At 49.8% G+C, this 17,549-nt stretch overlaps 1 protein-coding gene across 4 annotated transcripts in view; it reads left to right on the top strand.

Annotated features, from left to right (window-relative positions):
- Positions 1–15,949: 15,949 nt before the first annotated feature.
- The window catches only part of EBF4 (EBF family member 4), a 64,857-nt gene continuing 63,257 nt past the window's right edge, over positions 15,950–17,549 (top strand). The window contains exons 1-2 of one of the 4 annotated variants that reach the window (XR_011431031.1): positions 15,950–16,357; positions 16,866–16,987. Coding sequence is in view for 1 of the 4 variants with exons in the window: in XM_023626225.2 (XP_023481993.2) it covers positions 16,043–16,357; positions 16,866–16,987 (437 nt within the window). In the remaining 3 variants the exon portion in view is untranslated. Of the gene's footprint in view, positions 16,358–16,835; positions 16,988–17,549 lie in introns of those variants that run through there. The other 3 variants (XR_011431032.1, XM_023626225.2, XR_011431033.1) reach the window with 3 other exon arrangements.

Below are 17,549 nucleotides of genomic sequence, written 5' to 3'. Positions count from 1 at the left end.
TTATTCTTTTAACCAGTACTCACTGAACGTTCATATGTCAGGCACTAAAAGCGTTACTGAACACGACACAGTCCATGGGAGAAGGTGTGTGTCTGGTTTCTCCTTAGGTCTCCCAGCCTGCCCAGTTCCTCTGTATTAACCAAGTTTCCTCATTGTTTTTTCCTATGTGGTCTTGTTGTTTGGTCTGACAGTTGTTTCCTTAATAGTGTCCCAGGCCTGAAATCCCCTGAGCAGGATGGTAGTTGGAGACAAAAATTACTTCAGCCATATAAATGTGACTAAAAGGGAATTTTAGACGGATCTTTAAAATTCCAGTCACATGCTGTTTACTAGTGATGTGCCTAAAAACGAAATGACACAGGACTATTTGCCTAAGCCAGTGTTCTGGAGGTGTGGTTTTGGATCACCTGTCCAAGTGGACCAGGGGCACTTGTAAAAGTGCAGACTTATGAGTCCCACCCCAGACTTGCTGAATGGGAATCTCAGGAATGGGGCCCCCCAAAATACATTTTTAATGGACTCCCCCAGATGATACTCACTGAAATTTAAGAACCACTAGCTAGGTTCTCTGTGATTTGTATACCTCATCCATCCAAAAATATGCAGAATGTTCTCCCAGCCCAAGAGACGGAATGCAGTGGTTCTAATCTTGGGGACCAAGCACAGGCTTTGTGCCTCCTTCTCTGCATTCTTTTTGGCAGGGCATTCTCTACGGTAGTAGGATGGAAAGATTTTTAGATTTAAAGTTTAAATAATGAATATGTAATAAGAGTCTTGAACAAATGAAAAGTGCTGTGTAAATATAAGGCTGTTATAAATATTATGGTTAATATAATGTGTTAATATATAATATTAATATACTCCTCAGTCTCTACTCATATATCCCATAGAACATTAAAACCAGAGAGTGTCACAGTCTTGTTCCCATAGACTCCCTAGTCCCAACTTCCACACTGCCATTGCTATCCACCACCATTTTTCTCCTCCAAATATTGCTCTTTCTGATAAAGAAAAAGTGAAAGATTTACTCTTTTTAAAAACTATATTGAAAAAATATATATTGGCTGTTACTTTAGGAAATTTAGAGTGAGAAAGCAGAGATATGTGCCATCTTGATCCAATCTCTGATAATAATCAAATCTGCATCTCAAGAAATATTTTTTTCTTGAGAGTCACTACAACATTATCTCCAACTCTAAATTCTGCACAGACCTGAGCCAAGACTGATGCTCAAACAATATCTTCTAACTGGTGTAATGCCATGTGGCTGTCAGCATGGTAAAAGGGACAGATGAAGGGCACCAGTTGGCGCTCAAGCCAAGGAGATGAGACCATCATTGTCTAAAGGCCATTGTGTTCTCTCTGTGAGCTTGGCGAGCTTTCCTGGCTTTCAAGTCCCCATGAGCACACCTCTCACTGATACTGCCTGAGAATGGGGATGTTCAGTCAGGATCCTTGAAAAGTTCCTTAACCAATCTCTTGGGCAGGGGAGGGAGGTTAAACCATCTTGTTCCTTCCAACTGTTAAGGAGCACATATGAGCGTTCAGTGTGAGGTTGGGTGAACTGAATGTCAGTTTCCTAGGCCTACAAATCCTCCAGTACAGGGTTCCTAACCTGAGGTCCACAGAGCCTCCAGGTGTCCGTGAATACAAATCAGTACCATGAACTTGAAGGGGGAAAGTCCAAAACTCACATCTTTGTTCTCACGAACCTCTAACTGAGATTTAGCATTTCCTTTCATTATGAGTCTAGAATGAAATTATAGTGCTACCTGTAGCACCCTTGACTTTGTCGCTAATAGAAATTATATTTCATACCACGTTTCATTTGTGGCAGATCTCTTGAAATATCATTTCAGATATCACTCTCATTCCTATTTGGATATTATTTGACCCAATGTTAGATTTTGTAACTTAATACATTAATAAGGCAGCACACACCCTACTCTCTTACAAGGTTGCTTTGTTATTTTTATGTATCAATATAATGAGTTTTCTTTGTAACCCTGTTTGTTTTACTTCATGCATTTAAAGCTTTTCCTAAGAAGAGGGCAGGGGAAGGAGCTCAGCAAGATGCAGCCTCAGCTGGAGTCTACCTCACCTTGATCTGGGGAGCACTGGAGCATGAAAGATGTCTCAGGGTTGTCCCAATTTGAGGCAAGGCTTAATAACCCTGCATCAGCCCTGCATAGCCTGGTCTCCCAGGCACCTCTGGCTCTAGAAGGCTCCTTTTGGCCATGGACAACCCTCCAGAGAAGGAAGTCGCTGTGAGCAGTTAATGACCAACACCTGAAGCAGTCGGGGGACTGGATGCACCAGCTGGCAAAGAGCATCTGGACAAGGCAGCTACTGCGCTGTGGAGGTGAGAATGAACATGATGCACCGAGACAGGGTGAGGAGAGCGGGTATGGTTGAGGAGATGAGGTACAGTGAGGAGTAGTAAGTAATACTGGTGTAAGTGCTGAGGCTCAGAGAAATGGAGAGGAATTTATGAGCAATACTAAGGATCCCATTGGGATGGTGACTGTGAATTTATCACAGTACAATTGTGTGTGATTTCATGGAGAAAACCAACACTTGGGTTCATCCAAAAGTAGTATTTTGCCAGAGAGAGGTACAAGGGAGCTGCGGGTGGTGGCAAAATGGGATCGAGACAGAAGTGAAGTCAGTCAGAAGAGAGCTAATGGATGAGCAGGTAAGAAAAGGATCAAAGGCCCCAAAGTATTCAAAGAGTAGTGCTTGTGGGAGTCATTGGGCATGTAAGATGGAAGGAGAGGAGGGTGTCTCCACCTGCAGTGTTGGAAGTCAAGAGGATGCCAGTGATAATGAAGTCCCAGATGGGACTATGGGAGTGGGTGCTGAAGAGAGGTCAAGGAGACCCCTGCAGAGGAGGGCACAGACCCACAATATTGGATGAGTCATCTGTGTCACCATGGGAGTCACCCGAGATAGTCTCATCAGCTGAGGCAGGGGAAAGACTACAATCTAGGTGCCAGAGTCTTCTCTTGCTGAGCAGGAGAGACTAGGGGATCAGAGATGTCAGAGAAGGAGAAAGGTGATCTCAATGACTGGGAAAAGCCCCCAAGAGTAGAACTTCTTTTTAAATATAAATTTTAATTCTATTATATAAATATTATAATTATTTTTATATTACATATTTTATAATATATATAAATATATAATTTATAGCATATATAAATATATAATTTATTTTTACTATGTATTATATATAAATATATTTTATGTAATATGTTTATATTAGTTTTAATATAAAATTTTGCTTGAGTATTTTTAATTAGTAAGCAAATGATTACATTCCTTTTTTTAAAAAAATATTGTAAATAGGGGCCAGCCCCGTGGCCAAGTGGTTAAGTTCACGCGCTCTGCTGCAGGCGGCCCCGTGTTTCATCAGTTTGAATCCTGGACGCGGACATGGCACCGCTCATTGAGCCATGCTGAGGCAGCGTCCCACATGCCACAACTAGAAGGACCCACAGCTAAGAATATACAACTATGTACCGGGGGGCTTTGGGGAGAAAAAGGAAAAAAATAAAATCTTTTAAAAAAATGGTTTAAAAAAAATATTGTACCTGGGGCCACAGTTTCTTACCACTCCAATCATAGCCCCTAATCCTTCTGCCCTGTCCCCAGATGCAGTTAGTCATCTCCTTCAAAACCTTTTTCCTCTGCACGTACACCCCCAACACACACACAGAATATATAGTATTGTTTTTTGTATGGGTGTGTGCTTCAGAATAAATGGTTTCACACTCTATATACTTACTGTCCTATAATTTACTTTTTCACTGAACACTATGTCTTAGAGATCTAAGATACCATGTCTTAGAGAATGAGCAGACTCGTTTTATTTTGCTGCATAGTATTCTGTAATATGAATTTACTAAATTTATTGAGCCTTTCTTAAGTTGATGAACACTTAGGTGGTTTCTAGTTTGGGCCATTACCAGCAATATTTCTGTGTATATCCCTGTATGATTTTCTTTGTACACAGGATAAATGTCACAAAGTGCCCCCAAAGCACATGTACCCATGTATATATTTCAGTTATGAATGCGTTCTGCTGCAACAAACAGAAAACTCATTAAACAAATTACGATTGTTGAGTTTTTTCCCCCACACTTCCGAAAATAAGGAGTTACTGGGATTGGTTTAGTTGCTTGGTGATACACCCTAGGATCCAGGCTCTCTTAACTTTTCACTCTGCCAGCCATAGTGAGTTGTCTGATTTCTTCATCCTTGGTGCCTCATACTCACAATATTGCTGCTGCAGTTCTAGCCATCACTTCCACATTTAGAGCTGGAAAGGGAGAGAAAGAACAGTCCCAGCCACATCTAATCCTTATCAGAAATGTAAAATCTTCCCCAGAAACACTCTTAGCAGATTTCCACTTAGGAATCACAGGCCAAAACTAGGTCCCTGACCACTCATACTGAAGGGAGGCTGAAAAGAAGGGACGAGGTTTGTCCCGATTGGCTTAAACTAATTCTTCACACCCTGGCTGCACATTAGAATCACCTAGGGAGCTTTTAAAAATTACCTGTTTGGGCCCCACCACCAGAGGTTTTGATATAATTGGTCTGGGGTAGGGCCCAGACACTGGTGTTTTGTTTAAAGCTCCCTGGATGACTCTTAAAGTCGACCAGAGTCGAGAACCAGTGGCTTGCACCAACCATGATCCTTCACCTGGGGCTGGGCAGGTGTATCAACAGGATTAGATTCAGCTGCAGTGACAACACACACCATACCCTCAGCATAAACAAGAGAGGGGTTTATTTCTCACTAACATAATACTTCAGTGAGAGTTGGTTCAGGGCTCCATGGTGGCAGAGGCTTAGATTCTATTTTCTTGTTGGTCTCCTTGCAAGGCCTCCATTCGCAAGGTCAATCAAGATCCAAGACAGTTATTCCAGCTCCAGCCATCATGTATGCATTCCAACTAGCAAGACAAAGGACAGGGAAGAAGAGCAGAGGCCCCCAGCCCTTCAATGGCCCTTCCTGAAAGCTGCATATACCATTTCTGCTCACGTCCCGCATGACATGGAAATGTGTTCGTCTTTCCCTTCAAAGCTCTAGCTTTTGCTTCAGAAGATGTCCTCTACCTTAAGATGATAAGCATATTCTCCAATATTTTTTCTAATGCTCTTGTGGTTTTGTGTATTTATATGATTTACGTCATTAATTTATCTGAAATGTAGTTTTGTAAAGGTTAAAGATAAATACCTAACTTTCTTTTTTCTAAAGATTAGCTAATTGCCCCAGTATCATTTATCTTTCCTCCAGATAAGAAATTCTACCTTTATCAAACACTAAAGTCCCACATATCTTAAGTCAAACCATGTTAAACTGCTGAAATCTATCACCTCACCCAACTTTACTTTCTCAATTATACCACTGGTCACTAGTGGATGTCATAGTATGTGTTTATTTGTTTGTTTATTGTCTATGTCTCTCACTTGAATCAAAGAAATTCAAAGAAAGCTGGGATTTTGTCATTTTTGTCAACCGCTGGCTCACGTGTATCTGCTAATTGAATGGATGAAATTTATCCTTGAGTACGTTAATATATATTGATAAAATTTCTAATGTTGAGCCATCCTCGTATGTTAGAAAAGTCAGCTTGGTTATGATATATTATTCCTGAAGTATACTGCTCTGTTTCATCTGCTAACATCTATTTAAGACTTTCACATCTGTGTTCTTGAAAGAGCTTGGATTTCTCCTGTCTTTGCTTCTTTTGCCATCATCCAGTTTGGGCATCAGGACTGAGAAACAGGATTTTTTAAAAAGAGACAGATGCAGACACGACCTGGAAGTGGCCATGAGGGAGGAACTATTGGGAGAGGCAATCAGCCACAAGCCCCGAGTGTCCCCGCACGTTCTTTCTGGGTATGCTAAGAATGCAAGGTCCTAACTGCTCTTTGCCCACACCATTTCTCAGGCTTGTGTTTGCAGTGAGCAACCTGGAGGAATAAGATATCTCCCCCCAGAAATGCAAATCAAAACTACACTAAGATATCACCTTACACCCGTTAGAATGACAAAAATATCTAAAACTAATAGTAACAAATGTTGGAGAGGTTGTGGAGAAAAAGGAACCCTCATACACTGCTGGTGGGAATGCAAACTGGTGCAGCCACTATGGAAAACAGTATGGAGATTCCTCAAAAAATTAAAAATAGAAATACCATATGATCCAGCCATCCCACTACGGGGTATTTATCCAAAGAGCTTGAAGTCAGCAATCCCAAAAGTCCTATGCACCCCAATGTTCATTGCAGTATTATTTACAATAGCCAAGACATGGAAGCAACCTAAGTGCCCAGCAACAGACGAATGGATAAAGAAGATGTGGTATATATATATACAATGGAATACTACTCAGCTGCAAAACAGAACAAAATCATTCCATTTGCAATAACATGGATGGACCTTGAGGGAATTATGTTAAGTGAAATAAGCCAGCGAGAGAAAGATAATCTGTGTATGACTCCACTCATATGAGGAATTTAAAATTATGGACTAAGAACAGTTTAGTGGATACCAGGGGAAAAGTGGGGTGGGGGTGGGCACAAAGGGTGAAGTGGTGCACCTACAACATGAATGACAAACATTAATGTACAACTGAAATTTCACAAGATTGTAACCTATCATTAACTCAATAAAAAAAAAAAAAGATATCTCCCCCCCAGGACAAAGAGCAGGCTTGCTTATTTTCTGCTGCAAAAGAGGTGGGTTTCCCAAGCTCGGTGTTCCTCAAATGCAACACAAACCCACTGCGTGCAGAGTATATACCGGAGCCCTCCACATTGCCTCTGTGGGACTTAAGGGGCAAGGAAAACTATGTAAACATTATGTTTATGCGCTTGCTGTGCCATGAGTAATAAAGTCTTTTGTCTCTGACCCAGGAGTCTCATCTTGGCCAGCATCCATGAAAGAGTAAGAGGCTATTCACTTACCAGCAAGGTAAATTCCAAGGCTGGACCCTGACAGTTTTAGCAATGAGGATGGTGTGCTGACAAAGACATAGCTTTCTGGAAGAGGAAGGACAAGGACCCCTGGAGCTGAATAGGGGATATGAAAAGACTCCCTGGCCTATGTTAGCGAGTCCTTTCACCCAAACGGTGGGCGACAGGGCAAGGATGGCTAGGGTGAGGGTCTCACACTGTCTTACCTGTTAATGAGACTAAGCAGTGAGAGGCAGGGTTGAAACAAGCCACCTGAATGGCGCTTTGGTTCCTCCGTGCAGGAAGTGGAAGGGATGTTATGACAACGGGGCAGAAAGCCCCACAGCCCCACCCAAAATGCAGTATGAATGTGGCTGCTGAATCAAAGAGTCTGGAGCTGGGGGCCGGCCCGGTGGCGCAGCGGTTAAGTTCGCACGTTCCGCTTCTGGGCGGCCCGGGGTTCGCTGGTTCGGATCCCGGGTGCGGACATGGCACTGCTTGGCAGCCATGCTGTGGTAGGCGTCCCACGTATAAACTAGAGGAAGATGGGCACGGATGTTAGCTCAGAGCCAGGCTTCCTCAGCAAAAAGAGGAGGACTGGCAGTAGTTAGCTGAGGGCTAATCTTCCTCCAAAAAAAAAAACAAAAAAAAAAAGAGTCTGGAGCTGAAATAAATGGTATCAGCCATGATGTTTGAAATAGAGCTTTAAGTGAACCAAAAACATTTCAGGTTTATTTGGTTGAGCCCCACAAGGGGCTACTCAAACCCAAAGTGAATGAAAAGTCTTGCTTACTGGCACAGACCTGCTCTCTCCCTCACTACTCCACTCTCAGCTGCTTTGATGAAAGAATAGAGTATACTGGGACCTTGGAGGAGGCAAGGGCCTCAAGCGTTTATCACTCTGTTGGACCCAAGCACCCATGTCACCATCTTACCCCTTCAGCAGGCAGGGTAGCTGAATGCAGTGAGGAGCAGGGGGCAAAATGACCCTGGGCTCTGGTGCCCCCTGGACTGACACTAGACGTACACCGGGAGGAAGCAGCGGCATGCCAACCCTGGGGCCAGAGGCCAAGAGAAAATAAAAGCCTCCTAGCTGCCCCCAGGGGGCTAGTCTCCCCCACCACCCAGCACTCCCTATGCTGGAATAGCATGATCTCCTGGAGCTGGGACAGCTCCTCATCCACACACACTAAACTCCTTGGTCTGTTTTCCCAAAAGGTGAAAAAAATAAATAAATAAGTAAAGTCACCCAATTTCAACTGATGGGCTTTGAGCAAAGTTTGCAGTGGGGAAGGGGAATTAAAGCGACCCAGTAGCTGGGCCCTTTGGGCCAATTCAATATACTACTGGGGCTTCCACTGCTGAAATTTATAACAGTATTGACGTTTGTACAGGCTTGTGTTGTGAATGCCAATATGTGTCAGAGGGGATTCACCATTTCAGAGACCACTGCATGTAAAGAGATGATTCCTGAACCCTCTAGGATGGTCCAGAAGGAACCCCATAGGCTTCCAAGAGAAGAAAGGGAAACCGGAGAAATCCTCAATGGCTCCCAGATTACTGAGAAGCCATTCTCCAGCACAACAGCACCACCTGTTGGACACAGTCACCAACCACATTCCTTTTTTTAAAAAAGGAACCTGCTAATTTGTTACTGACCCACAGAGGTCCCATGACTCTCCAACCTGACATCCTCATTTTGGGATGGGTCAACTTAGATTTGGTGGCTATCAAGGGAAGGGCACAAAAGGCCTTACTAGTCAAATGGAAATACTGTATTCAAGAGCACAACTGGCCTAGCCCTAACATTATCTAGATTTTACATGAGAAGGTGGCAGTAATCCCTTTGAGGGACCCTCCATTCCTCACTTCATCACCTGAAGCAAAACTGACAGCTCAATGGGGCCCTCAACTCACAGAGGGTCCCCTAAGTGCCTGCCTGGTTTGCTGATGGTTCGGCTAAGCTGACACCCAATGGTGTCCACATTCAATTTCGGTGCCAGCTATGTGGAATCAAAAGCAGGCATGGTCGGGGCTGGCCCCGTGGCCGAGTGGTTGAGTTCGCGCGCTCCGCTGCAGGCGGCCCAGTGTTTCGTGCGTTCGAATCCTGGGCGTGGACATGGCACTGCTCATCAAACCACGCTGAGGCAGCGTCCCACACGCCACAGCTAGAAGAACCCACAACGAGAAATGTACAACTATGTACTAGGGGGCTTTGGGGAGAAAAAGGAAAAAAAAAAAAAAAAAGCAGGCATGGTCATTCTACTCAATGGGCAGAACTCAAGGCAGTGCTAATCGTCCCAGCCAAAACTTCCCCTGATGAACTGGCTACATTTTTACTGCCTTTGTGCTTTGCCAATGTCCTAGCAATCTTTTCTGCAAGACTGGCAGATTAAAGTATTCTTTGGAGCCACAAACTGTGGAAACAGATTCAGCTTCCAATCAGACAGCCTGGATCACTCATGGAGATGCCCATGGTAAGGGTCCTTCTCTAATAAGACCAACCGGAATCAAGCTGGTGATCCAACCTGCACCGCCCATATGACCACCATCACTGCTTGGATCCATCATCGCACCAGACACGGCAACACATCCATCATCATGGACTGGGCACAAAGTAAAGAAGTGTATGTTTCTGATGCAGAAGCCACCACTACATACCAGACTTGTGACACCTCTCAAAAGTTGAACTGTTTTTCTTACAGTAAAGAGGCCACATTGCACAGGGCATCGCTCCCTATTGGCTCCTGGATGATTGACTACATTAGACTTTTGACCCTCTCTCTGGACTATCATTGGTGCCTCACTGTTGTGGGCATATTTTCACGTCACAGTGTTGTCCTAGTCTGATGAGGCCATTCTGGACACACTATTGTGGCCCTTGAAACTAAGCCATGTCAAGTTTTTGTCTTTTCAGACCATCTATAGTCTGACAATGATGCACCCTTTGTTGCAAAAGCCAATCCACAATGGGCCAATAGTCAAGGTACTCGATGGCCATGCCATGCTCTCTACCATCGGCAGGCATCTGGTGTTACTGAGCACTGGAATGGCCTCCTAAAAAATAACTCAAAAAATTTCTGACTACCTCCCTCATCTCCTTTTGGTCCACATACCTCAGTGAGGTGGTGTGGTCACTGAATGCCGCCATTGCCAGACAAGGATCATCTCCTCTCAGACATTTCCTGGGTAATGATCAGGACAAAAAGGGTGGAGGGCTATATAGACCTATTCTGAAGATTTGGGATTCTGACTATCTCTGGGCATACTGATTCTTTTTTCCCTCCTAACAACAAGCCCAGGCCAGCCTCTAGGTAGCAGGTGTTGGCAAAAGTACCTAGGCCCTGGCAAAAGTAGGCCTAGGGTATTCAAACGGAATTCTTGTCTAAAGACTTGGATTGTCTTGATAGAGTGGCATGATTCTAGGTCATAAAGGTAATGACCACTTGGTTGAGTACACTGTTTGCCAAATTCCCATATGTTGACCCACACAGGGCAAGGTGTGAGACAGAATGGGTCTCTGTGAATTTTATCCATTCACACCTGGCCCCTCCAGACAAAAGGTCAGGGTATGAGAAGGGAAAGACTGGAGAAAAGATGAAGATATAGCTACTGGAATGAGACATGCTGCTTTCGTGGCTATGGAGGCCTGGTGGGAAGACACCTTAGAAGCCAGCAGGTGCAGGGAGGGGGGAACAATTAACATTCTCTTTGTCCTCTGGATCCAGCACTGCAGCCTAGCAAAACCATCACCTAGTTCAGCTGAGTCAAGAAACAGCTGCAGCTCCAGCTCTGGGTTTGTCATCCTGTTCATGAGCTATGCAAACAGAATTTATATGGGCATGGCCAGTCCCAGACTATTTGGTTGTACCCTTTGCCATCAATGGCAGCTCCTGAATATGGAACCTCCCCCTCCCTAGTACTTATACAAACACACCATCCAGAACAACCTTGTTTCAATCTGACCAGTGCACATGCATGTACTTTTTCTGTCACTGAATGGCCTTGGCTCATGTATGGCAAATGAGGTTGCAACTGTTTGATGACACTGTCCATGTGGATTGACCAAACCATTGTAATGATGATGCAAATCAGATTTAACACCAAATCTTGAACTTGAGTGACATGTGACCCTTCAGGGTGTATGTTTGTACGTGGGCCATGGAATGTCTCTCTGTTAGGAGGGGCATTGCTTTTTGATCCATCTGTTGCCTCCTATAATTATTAGCAATGACATCAAAGAGGAGCAGAATCATCTAAAACCCACTTGTGAGAATTTTAATGGATAATAACCTGGCTTTAGGCTATATCCTGGCTGTCTGAAATAAGACCTACTGATGCCCTTGAGACTTACTCACAACTGACTGAGTCTGGGACCCTGGGTGACAAGTTGAAGCCAACACTTCAGCTTGGCGTCATCTTGCTGCTTGAAGTTCTATGACTAGTAGCAGAGATTGGAGATGGGAGCTCAACTCTCCTGCTAAAGTGTCCCCCCAGTGGCTCCCATTGTGTTATTATTCAAGACTGAATAACTCAGCCTAGATTTGGGGAACGGGATGGATCCTGAGATAAAACTAATGCCTGTAGTGAGGGTTTTTCCTGAAGCAGTTGAAGAGACCTCAGCAGTCAACAGGGCGGAAGGCTGAGCTGGGGCAGGCACACCCACCAGGAAACCTTTTGGGATGGCCCTCACCTTTTTTGTTTCCTTCATGGAACTATGTGAACAGCCACATTCAGTGCATGATCTAATTTTTAAATTTTTCCTATATATTTTAATTCCCACCAGGGCACAAGACAAGGATCCAAATGCCTGCCTGACACTCTGGGACCTCCAGGGGGCGCTATGGCCCAACGCACAGCCTGGCCAAAGGGATCCTTGGGGAACGCACCACTTTGGGTCTGTTTTCTAGGCTGTGGCACTCCCTTTTAGAGAAAAAAAAAAAGAGAGAGAGAGAGTGAGAGAGAGGGAAGAGCTCCGCTGATTTTTAAAATATCATTTTAAGGCCCAGGTCTACAGGAAAAATTCCAAGCTCCTCAGCATGGCATCTGAGACAGGAGCATGATGCTTCAGGCGCTAAAAGCTTCCACCTGGAAGCAAGCACAGCAAGCCCACTCATTCAGCTCTACTAGTCTTCACATATGCTGATCCTCCTGCTCGAGACCCCCTTCGCCCCCTCTCAGGCTCAGGCCCTTCTTCTGTGCTGGTCCCAGTACTTGCCACTGCTTCTTCAACAGCCAGGTCACTCTGGAGTGACACGGAGTGTTTACAAGTCTCCCACCACCACACTGTGGTGCCCATAACGGCATGGCCTGTGTTCCAGTCTTTGCTTATCCTCCAGCACCATGCACATGACAAGACCCCTTCCCATGGATGCGAACACGAAGGTCCCCAACAGAGAAGGATGAGGTCAGAGGCTCTGGGGCGGTGATCTGGGGTGAGCCTCTGCCTGGACCAGAAGGGACTAGCATTCTCTGTAGGCCTGGACCCAGCTTCCTCTATGTGTCACCACCAGCCCTCCAGTTCTCTGTGGGCACAGCCACAGCAGGCCCCCAAATCCCTTCATCATGGAGAAACTGCAGCAGTTTGAAAGGAGAAATTTACCAAAGGAACCAAGAAAAATAATGCAAAATAAAAACTCACATAGAGTTCCAAGAAATAGTCTTGGTGGATCTTAAGCAGAGATACTTAACCTCTGACCCCAAGGGCTGACCCAGAATTGGCTCCTTGTCGTTCCACCTGCTGGGCCCAAGTGATGCCCTCAGCCCCCAGAAGCCTCACCCTTTGGCTCAGAGGCTCTAGCCCAGAAGCCCTTCTCTGGGGCTGTGGGCCCTGGGAAGCCGCAAACACCAGCCTGGGTGGTTTCTTTCTAGTCCATGTGGTTAACATAGAAGAGAAACCCACACAAGTCAGGAGCCCGTCCAGCCAGGCCTTAGCTTAGTGCTACTTTCCTGGGTTGACTGACTCCCCTTTCTGCCCCAGGTGAATTCCTTGCACCTCTCCCCCAAATCTACCTTGTGAAGGAGCCTTCTCGAACCATAAAAATTGCAACGCCAAAGCCCTTCAAGCATCATGAAAAGGAACGTGGACCCTGTTGCCCCCCAGAGAAGAAAGGTGTTGTAGAAGTAAGGGCATTGCAGCTGGAGGGGACAGCCCGAGCAAAGGCATGGAGCTGAGCGGCATTTGGGAAATAGTAAGATCTGTGTCAGGCAAGCAACGGAGTCTCACGGCAAGGGAATGGAGGGCAGGCTGGCAAGAGACATTTGGATCAGGCACTGAAGGGCCTAGAATGTCCCTAAACTGAATCCCTAAATGTCTCCTTGGGGAACGATGAGAGACATTTGGAAGTTTCTAAGCAGGTGATGGCCTGCTTTTAAGAACCATGGCGGGAGGATGGAGGGTGGCTGAGGGTGGGCAGCTGGGGGCAGGGAGGGAGCTAAGGAGGCTGTGATCAGACTGGGGCAGACCTCTCCTCCAAGCCCGAGTGGAGTCTAGCAGAGGGCAAGTAAGTTTCACAGTTAATGATACTCACTGTGGGCATTGGAGTAGGGAGAAGCACATGGAGGGAGAATCCTTAAGGCTTGACAGAGAGGTGGCTGCAGGCAGGGCAAGGAAAGTGTCAGAGATGAACTCCTCGGCCCCAAGCCTGGTGGGCATCAGAAGGAGGTGCCACGGACAGACAGGGGAGGCAGGAGGAAGAACCGATTTGTGAGGAATGGGTATGAATGGGGCCAGGGCATGTGGAGACGAAGCAGCCCCACCCCCAGCCCAGGGGCAGAGCTCTTTGTGATAGGGACCCTCCCTGGAGGCAGGAGCTCCCCTCCTCCCCGAGGGTCAAGCCCAGTTCTGTCCTCAGCAGCTGACGTTCAGGACTGACAGAGCACAGTGGAGGCCCACACTAGGAGATCATTTCCCCAAGACGGCCTCTGAGACTGTGGAAGAGCAGGAGTTCTCTGAGGGGAGAAAAGGAGAAGGAGCAAGGTCCAGCAGGTGAGGGCACTCAGAGGGCCAGGAGGAGGACAGTGTACTCAGGTGGTCAGGATGGCCTTCCCAGGTGTGTGGGGAAGGAGGAAGTGCAAAGAGGCCGGTGCTGCAGGGGGCTCAGAGGGCCTGTGGCCGAGAGAAGAGCAAACAGTTCAGAGCTGGAAGGGAGCCAGACCACTGGGGCTTCAGGAGTGGCTTGCTGGGGGCGGCAAGACATCCTTGGTGGAGTGTGCCTGTGGACTTTCTCAGAAACAGGAGGGGCACAAGTTGGAGGAGGAGGTGGGGACAAGGGAAGTGTTCTTTTAAGAATGAGGAGGTCTGAGTAGAGGAAAGACAGAGGATCAAGCCACTGCACAGATCAGATGGGGCAACACCAGGAGGTGCAGAAGATGGGACTGAGCAAAGAGGGCCTGAGTCCACGTGCTCCTCCAGGCTGCAAGGAGAGAAGAGACCAAGAAAGGATCAACACGGATGGCAGAGAGAGACAGCAGGATTCTGCCAAGATTCCCTGTGTCCTCTCCATAAAGTAAGAGGTAGGGTGTCTGCTGGAAATTGAGAGAGTCAGAGGAACGTTTGAGGCTGGAGAGAAGGGTGGAACAAGTATGGAGCAGCTCTGGGGAGTTTCTCTAGAGCAATGCTTCTCAAATGTAAAGTGACACAAATCACCTGGGATCCCGGGATCCCCGTTAAAAGATAGTTTCTGATTCAGCAGGTCTGGGCAGGGCCTAAGATTCTGCATTTCTAACAAGCTCCCGCATAATGATGATGCTGCTGGTCCCAGGACCACACTGGGAGGAGCAAGGATTTAGAGAGTCAGATAAGAGATGGAGAAAGAAACTGGCATAAGAATTCATGTTGAAAAGAGACGTACCTCTGATAATCTCACCTGGGGTAAAAGCTGAGACCTTAAGAAGTCTGGGTGGGAGTGACAGCTCCTCCAGGTGATGGGGAGCTGGGCATGGAGAGGGAGGGATGGTAACAAAAGTCCAGAGAGGAGTAGGGGGACCTCTGGCCCAGCAGCACCCCTGGGACCCCTCATCTGGATCCATGTGGTGTGGACCACTAACTGCATACTTGGAGGCCCCCTGAAAGAGGACGGGAGTCAGGGTGAACAGCAGGCAGGGCAGGCCACCCCTATGCTGTTCTGCAGGAAAGTGCTGCACTCATTGTGGGCTTGTTCAAAGTCTGGCCAGGACACACCAAGCCAGAATGTGGGGAGAGGGGCAGAAATGGTTCTGCCCCCCGAGGTCAAGGGCCAGATAATTTCTGTGCCAGGAACTAACAAAAGAGGAATGAAATCTGAGAGGGAAGATTCTCTGGCTAGGGAGAAAGAGGAAGTGAGTTGGGCTGAGTCCTAACTCCAAGCCTTAAGTATGCAACTTGCAATCAAAACTTAAGAGGTTTCTGAAAGGCACAGGTTGGAAACGAAAATGCTTTAGGTTTAGGCAACGTAGAGACGAGGACTAGGGATGGGGGATGCAGCGACGGGGCTCAGCAAGTCCGGGGCCCAGTCTAAGAGAGAGAGGTGTGAGTCCTAGGCTGAGGTTAAACCGAGGTCAAGATCGCCAGGAGAAATGCGGGAGGGCCGCCGGGGCGAGCAAAGAACATCAAGAGTAAAAGCTTGCAAAATGAGCAGCAATTGCGGGAACAGGGCGTCGGCGGGGAGAGGACGGCGGGTACATGGGAGAGGGAGATGAGGCCAAGAAGCCGGAGCTTCGTCCTGTGGCGACCCGGAGGCGGTGGAGGTTTCTGAGCTTTAGCCGGGCTCCCCCGCTGCGCATCCCCGTCTGCTCCCGGCCCAGGCCTCCCCGGCCCCGCTGGTCCCTCCTGTTCCTTCACGCGGCCTCGCTCAGGCCGCAGCCCCCAGCCCCAGCGACCGACTCGCCAGGGTCCGCCCCGCCGCGGCGGCCCGGGCCCGGCCGCTCCTCCCCCGATGATGTCACGTCCCTGGCCGCCCCTCGGCCGGCCGCGCCGCCCCGCCCCCGCCTCCCCCGGCCCCCAGTCCCCTGGGCCCGCCCGCTCCCGCCATCCCTCCTCCCGCCCGCGCTCCCTCCCTTCGGCTCCCGCTCCCCCGGGAGCGGCGGCGGCGGCGGGATGGCCCGGGCCCGCGGCCAGGCCCCGGGGAGCGGCGGTCGGCGGCGGCCGCGGCGGGGCGGCGCGGGAACCGGGCCCCGGGGGGAGTCGGCCGGGCTGCTGCTGCTGCTGCTCCAGGTGCTGCCGCCCGGGGCTGCGGCAGGGCCGGGGCGCCGGGGCACGCGGGGCGCTGGCGGCGGCGGCGTCTGCTGGCCCGGCGCTGCCCCTGCCTTTCCCCGGGACGCGCGGCTGCTGCTGCTCCTACCGCCGCTGCCGCCCCTGTCGCCGCCGCCGCCGCCGCCGAGCTCCGCGCCCGCCGCCTCCGCCTCCCGGATGGTAATCAGCGCCCCGCGCCGGCGCCGCGGGCGGGCGGGAGGTGGGGGCGGCGAGGGGGAAAGGGCGGGCAGCCCCGCGCCCCCGCCTTGCCGGAGGCAGCTCCCGGGGCGCTCGGGCCCCCCCTCCGACGACCGCGGCCCTGGGCAGCCGCCAGAGCGCGCCTCTGGGGCGCCTCCGCGCGGACCGGGAGCCGGCTCCGCTCCCGCCCTCCCCGCCCCGCTCGCAGTCCGCCCGCTGGCGCTCAGGCCGCGGGGGAATCCCTCCATCTCCCCGCCCCGCGCCCCGGGAGGGGAGGGGACAGCGCCGGCGCTCGCGGACCCGCTTTCTCCGAGGGAGCGCCCAAGAGGCTAGCGCGCACTGAGCTGCCGGGACGCGGAGTGCGCGGCGCTCCTGGAGGCGCCCGGTGCCGTCGGGTCCCGCGGAGCTGAGACGCCCGCAGCCTCAGCGGTACCGGATCCCCGGCGGGGAGGGCGCCCACCGACTGCGCGCCCTTATGTTCCCTGCGCAGGACGCTCTGCCCCGCGGCGGGCTCAACCTGAAGGAGGAGCCGCTGCTGCCCGCCGGTCTGGGCTCGGTGCGCTCCTGGATGCAGGGAGCGGGCATCCTGGACGCCAGCACCGCGGCGCAGAGGTAAGCGCTCGGACCGGACCCGGCGCGCTCGGGTTGGACGGCTCCGCGCCGCCTTCCCTCCTCTTGCTGAGCTGCTGGGGCGAGGGGTAGAGGGAGCCCTAACTCTGGACAGTCCCGGCAAGCTCTCCCGCCCGCCCTGCCCCGAGCGCCTGTGCTTCCCCCTGAGGATATGGGGCGGGCCGGGGCGGGGCTTCTGTCTCCAGTCCGGACTGTCCGGGCTCTGATTTCTCGCTGTAGCTCACGGGCTCGGCCGTCCATGGCTCTAGAGGAGGAGGAGGCATCCTGGCTGCCGAAGTCCCTGAGCCATGTCCCACAGGCACCAGCCGTCAAGGGAGGGCCAACCCCTCCTTCCTGGGCAGTCCCCGTACCTCTCCTTGTCCAATTCCGCGGCTCTCTGCCAGGAAAGGCACGAAAGCCAGCCCCCTTTCTGCTTTCCCACGCCCCTCAGAGTTGGAGGATGGGGGTGTGCAAAGCTGGGGAAGTGAAGCGGCTGGGGGCTGAAGAGTGGGGAAGAGAAGAGGTGGGCAGTCGGCTTGGCTGGAATGATTGGGGCTGAGAATGG

Source organism: Equus caballus, chromosome 22, assembly GCF_041296265.1.
Source record: "Equus caballus isolate H_3958 breed thoroughbred chromosome 22, TB-T2T, whole genome shotgun sequence".
NCBI classification, from domain to species: Eukaryota; Metazoa; Chordata; class Mammalia; order Perissodactyla; family Equidae; genus Equus; species Equus caballus.
This window is presented reverse-complemented; position numbering and strand designations above follow the sequence as displayed.